This window comes from Cucurbita pepo, chromosome 9 (assembly GCF_057944985.1).
Source record: "Cucurbita pepo subsp. pepo isolate OVF chromosome 9, ASM5794498v1, whole genome shotgun sequence".
NCBI classification, from domain to species: Eukaryota; Viridiplantae; Streptophyta; class Magnoliopsida; order Cucurbitales; family Cucurbitaceae; genus Cucurbita; species Cucurbita pepo.
In genome coordinates this window covers 5,184,091-5,189,679 of record NC_141806.1, presented here as the reverse complement: position 1 = coordinate 5,189,679, position 5,589 = coordinate 5,184,091, and the positions used below count along the sequence as shown (strand labels likewise).

The 5,589-nt window shown below is 34.3% G+C and overlaps 1 protein-coding gene across 1 annotated transcript; it reads right to left on the bottom strand.

Annotated features, from left to right (window-relative positions):
• Nucleotides 1-231: 231 nt before the first annotated feature.
• LOC111785006 (uncharacterized) lies at nucleotides 232-2,015 on the bottom strand. The gene is made up of 4 exons (XM_023665491.2): nucleotides 1,764-2,015; nucleotides 973-1,184; nucleotides 639-894; nucleotides 232-528 (listed from the first exon to the last, which is right to left on the bottom strand). The coding sequence occupies exons 1-4, from the start codon at nucleotides 2,013-2,015 to the stop codon at nucleotides 232-234; spliced, it is 1,017 nt and encodes a 338-aa protein (XP_023521259.2).
• Nucleotides 2,016-5,589: the final 3,574 nt, after the last annotated feature.

Genomic DNA, 5,589 nt, shown 5'->3' with positions numbered 1-5,589 from the left:
TTTCTCCTTCAAATATTTGTTTCCACATATCTCTAGGAGTAGTGGTTTGTTGCCACAAGTATATGGTGAACATAATGCAGCTTATACATTACAATATCAATTTGACCATGACTCAACTAGCCAAGGTTAGAGATTTGAATCTACCACGTGTTATTGAACTTCGAAAAAACATAAACATATAACACAATAGTAAATTACATGATGACAGAGTAATACCCGACAAAGATTAACTTATCTGGCCAAAAGTGCCCTCACTATGGCTTCAAACTTTTCAGCATCATGAATTATTAGATGCCCACCATTAAGAACCTCATGATACTGAATCCACGGAAGTTTCTCTGCTATAAAACGAGTAAATGCAATAGGAATGATGCGGTCTTCACAACCTTGCCAAATATGAACAGAGCCATTGTTGTCAGGGAACGGATTGCTCAAGTCGACGATGGGATCAAACTCCCATTTTGATCCAAAAGAAGCCAGTATGTCTCGATTAAGCGATTCGTGTTCACCTTGTTGCGTCACTTTTTCCTAAATTTGGTTGCAAAAGAAACATTACTTATACTAAAATTTGATAATACAAGGAGTAACAGGCTCATTCATCATGCATTCATTGATCTATAGGAGAGAAAAAAAAGCACCTGGTTATGATTTAGGCGTCCTGAAAGACTCTTTAATATCTCTAAATCTGAATCACAGGGTGTGTCATCACCCACCAACCTTGGGAACCATTTTTGGGTCCTCCACCAATAGTATAACCAAGGTGTGTAACGTGCAACCCGAAATGTCTGTTGGAAAGATGGAGGAATGCTCCTAAAAGCCTGTCGTGATAAAGCTGAAGGAACGGAAGGCCACCAGTAATTCACTAAAGGAACCACAAGGGAAGCTCCTAAGAGTCTGTAAATAAAGCTCAATTTAGAGTTGGGGAAAGAAAAGTGTATAAGAATTGATGAGTGTGAAATGAAGATTAGGTGCCTGTGTGGAATGTAATTTAGACAGCTCCAAATAGAGCATGCTCCCATTGACCATCCCATTACGTAAAATTTTGTGCCGAGTTGTAATTTGTCTGCTAATTCTTGAATGTCAAAAGCTTCGGACTTCACTGAACGTGCTGGATATGGGTCGCTCTCGCCATAACCAGCTCTGTCGAATAATACTATGTATAGCTTAAGCTCCTCTATAAATTCCTGAAGATAAAAAGATATTGTTGAGAGGGAGTGACTAATTTAGGGAATGATTATGGGTTTATAAGTAAGGAAGACATCTCCATTGGTACGAGGCCTTTTAAGGAAGCCCAAAGCAAAGTCACGAGAGTTTAAGCTCAAAGTGGACAATATCATACCATTGTGGAGAGTCGTGATTCTTAACATGGTATCAGAGTCATGCCCTTAATTTAGCCATGTCAATAGGATCCTCAAATGTCGAACAAATAAGTTGTAAGCTCGAACAAAAGGTGTACTTTGTTCGAGTGCTCTATAGGCCTCAGGGGAGGCTCTATAGTATACTTTGTCCGAGGGGAGTATTGTTGAGGATTGTTGGGAGGGAATCCCACCTTGGCTAATTTAAGGAATGATCCTGAGTTTACAAATAAGGAATACATCTCCATTGGTACGAGGCTTTTTGGGGAAGCCCAAAACAAATATATGAGAGCTTAAGCTCAAAATGAACAATATCGTACCATTTTAGAGAGTCGAAATTCTTAACCGATATGATTGAATACATTTAGTAAACAAAGACAGGGTAAGCAAAGAAGAAGGATGTGTTACTTGAGAGGCAGGTAAGTGCATGTCTTTGGAGTTATTGTAGCTATGGCAAATAATGATTTTGTATTGAGCTTCTTCCTTTGGAACGCCTACTTCCCTGTAGGCCAAATGCCTGCCATCCCTGAGCTTTACTCTGGGTGAAGTCAGTGGAGGGCCGTTTGTAGATCCACATATCTTAGGAGGTGGAGGTTTCAGTGCTTGATAAACCCATCCAAGAAGACCCACCGCCAATGCTAATCCTATTGCTACAATCATTGCCTGGAGAAACTAGAAGTTCATTACTACCCATGTACGTGATCAATTGTATTACTGCCGTCGAATCAAGTAAAGCGGCGGCCCTCAAGAGGCGCCTATTCGACCACATGAGGGCAAATATAGAAGAATGTCATGATGCGATCGAGGATGATGATGCATCATCCAACATACTATATAACGTGTGTATTGAAAAGTAGACAAGACGTAAGCAAGACAAGGGAAATGAGTAAACAAGAGTGTCAAAGATAGGCTTGTTGAAGGGCCAGGTAGGACCTTGAGCCTTAACCTCGAAAATCGGGGTTCCAGAGAGAATTTGAGCATGCAGTTCTGGAGTAAAGTCTTTCCATATGAAATATAAATGTTCGTCAAATTTGGTGTTAATTGGACACCGGACAGATGCTCCACAACACCGTATGACTGTTCGCCAAAATGACGTCTACCCCAAGAATATTGAAAATGCCTCAAAATGTACTATAGATAGATGTGACTAGTTTTCAATTCTTCCCACCTAGGTTTTATGCTATCAAAACCATTGTTGTTGCCTACTCGTTTTTAGCTTATAACATTGTTTTTTTAAAAAAATTATTTTCAATGTATTTCATCGCTCACGTTTTCTAAAACATTTCTCTCAAACGTGACTTGAGGCTCGAGCATACGTCGATATTTTTCGCAAAGTGCGAATTTCACACGACTGACTTGTTCGCTAGTTAAAAAAAGTGTTACACAATCACCGTCTTGCTGCCGCAAGAGTGCGATTGTGTCACCGTGCATGTCATCCTATTAAATTGACTGCACCTATTAAATTGACAATGAATTCTCGGAAAGCTTGAACCACTTGGAGCAGAAATGTCACCAATGTTATGCAACACAAATAACCCTCGAGGTTGTACGTAGTTTGCTTAACTCGAATGACGAGAGAAGAAAATCTAAGTGAAAATCAAACCATTGAAGTAGTTTTCTAAATTAGAGATTCGAGAAACCAAACTAATATCATTAGGCACGATTTGATTTTGCAAAACACCACCAATCACAAACACTTAAATCTACTTCATTTGCCCACGTTCTCTTCTTTGAACTTTTCCTTTTGACCTTCCTCTTTTAAAATGTGTTTAGTAAGGAGAGGTTTCAACACCCTTATGAATAAGAATATTCTGTTCCCCTTAGAGCCCAGAGTCCCGGTTGGCACGCCATTCAGAACTTGGCTTTGATACTACTTGTAACAGCTAAGTCCACCGTTAACAGATATGTTCCTCTTTGAGTCTTCCCATCCGCTCTTCTCCTAAAGGTTTTAAAACGCGTCTATTAGTAAGAGATTTTCACACTCTTATAAAGAATGTTTCATCCCCTCTCAAACCAATGTACGATCTCACAGAAATCTTACTAAAAATGATTCTTGCCCATCTTCAATCTAATAATAACCATTTTCTTTCACGAAACCATTAAATTGGCCGACCCAAGAACAATCATCCCAAAACTTTGAACTTTTTTAAGTTCAAACCAATAATTAATAAACCAAAAAGCACAACCGAAGAACATATGGAAGATATTCTACATTATGCTCTTTGTCGGTATGGAATCTAAAGTTGTTCCAACCACACCTATTGTTTTATAATTTGGTTACTATTTATTCATCATCAACCAATGGAATATAACTCACTTTTTAATACTCTCTTTGTAATAGCCCAAAAGAAAATAACAAATAAATAAACAAATAAACAAACAAACAAAAATAATTAAATTAAAGAAAAAGAAGAATATTAAATAATAATAATAAAAAAAAAATTCTCCACTTCTCCGAGGAACAGAACAACAAAAATGTCAAATTTTGTTGGAAGAAAAATGCAGCTTTACCTGTGGTCGGAGAATTTGTCTTAGGTAAATCTTTTCTTTGATTTTATACTGATTTTGTTTCATTATTTATAAAAACTAAATTGTATCATAGTTAAATCTTCTTTTATTTTATATGGATTTTATTATCTTATTTATATTTAGATTTTAATTATAAATTAAATAACCATTCGAACATATTTATCTTGATTTGTTACCTTATTTATATTTAGATTTTAATTATAAATTAAAGAATAATAACTAAATTAAAATTTTCCTTTTATATATCGAATATCTTTATATATCTAATATATTAAATACTGTCGGAACATTTTTAAATTAAATATATTTGTCTCTTTTTATATTTAATATATATAATATATTATATATTAATTTTAACGTTTCAAATTAAACATATTTTTTTCTTTTTGTATTCAATATATCTAATATATTAAATATTAATTTTAACACCTAAATTAAATAATTAAACTCTTTAATTAATTAATTTTTTTTTAGGTTTGTAATTTGGTTAAAAGTTTGTTTTACACTTATAATTAGATCTTACACAAGTGTCATTGATTCTTTAAAGAATAATTTGTTTATGATCCAACATAAACTCAAGTCTGTCTCAAGCGAGTGAGAGGATGAGGTCCCATTGTTAAGTCCAAAAATCAGAACTTAAAGACTTACTTATCCACTTATCTTATATAGAATGAATTTTATGGCGTGAAATTATGTTTTCAACTCTCTATTTTGTCAATTCCTTAAATGGTAGGAGTATTGAATCGACTACAAAAGTCATTTTCACTCATTTCGTTCTTTCTATTACTCTTTTGGAGTCCCTACTTAGATTAAAGCATTTAACATAAGGTCGATGCATATAAAAAGGATACCGCTTACTTATAAAACTAGTGCGTACCCGATGATGCCTAGGGATTAAGTGGTATGAGCTTGGTGGGTTATGTGCCTACAAAAGTGGTGCTTACAAAACACCGTGTATGGAAGTGATACATATCCCGAGTGTAAAAAAGACCTCGAGCCCAAGGTGGTGGTTTTAGGTCTACAACATTTAAGTAGGTCATTGACGATTCTTCAAATTTTGGTAGTAATTTCAAGCCTAACTTTCCACCAAATAATTATTATATGAAGTTATATCATTTTCATTAAATATGTTCTAACATGATCTTAAAACTTTGAATTTTTTTTTTTTAAGATATCCTTAAATTTTTTAAAATTATCAAAATTAAAAAATATATATATATATATATTATCATTAATTTTAGATTAATAATATTAATATTTTATTTCAAAAATTCTTATGAACTTTAAAAAATAACATTAAATTTTTTGAGATAATCTATAAAGTATCGATAAACAGTTTTCGTCTATATCTTAACGCTTCTATCTTAACGTACTAGTAGATATGTGTAACACCTCTATTTTCCTATTAAAAATAGGGTCACCATTACATACATGATGTGACTAATGCATCCCGAAAACATCCCTTTAAAGTATTTCATGAATATGAGCCATGAACTTGACATTAAAAAATAGGTACCTTAAACAAGGTAGACGTAAATAGTAAGGTGGAAATTAAACATCATAAATTACATAGAATAAACCAAACCCCCCTAAACATCAAGATAAGACCTATCCTTTTGAAAACAACATGGCATGCCCTTAGGTAGCTTTCTAGTCGAGGCAGGGTTGGATGTGTAGTATTTTCCTATCACACCCCACGTATGTG

Coding starts and splice junctions, on each gene's coding strand:
- LOC111785006 (XM_023665491.2), bottom strand. CDS start 2,015: ATGATTGTAGCAATAGGATTAGCATTGGCGGTGGGTCTTCTTGGATGG. Junction 1,185..1,763: donor TGCACTTACCTGCCTCTCAA/GTAACACATCCT, acceptor TTTTATCTTCAG/GAATTTATAGAGGAGCTTAA. Junction 895..972: donor CTAAATTACATTCCACACAG/GCACCTAATCTT, acceptor CTTTATTTACAG/ACTCTTAGGAGCTTCCCTTG.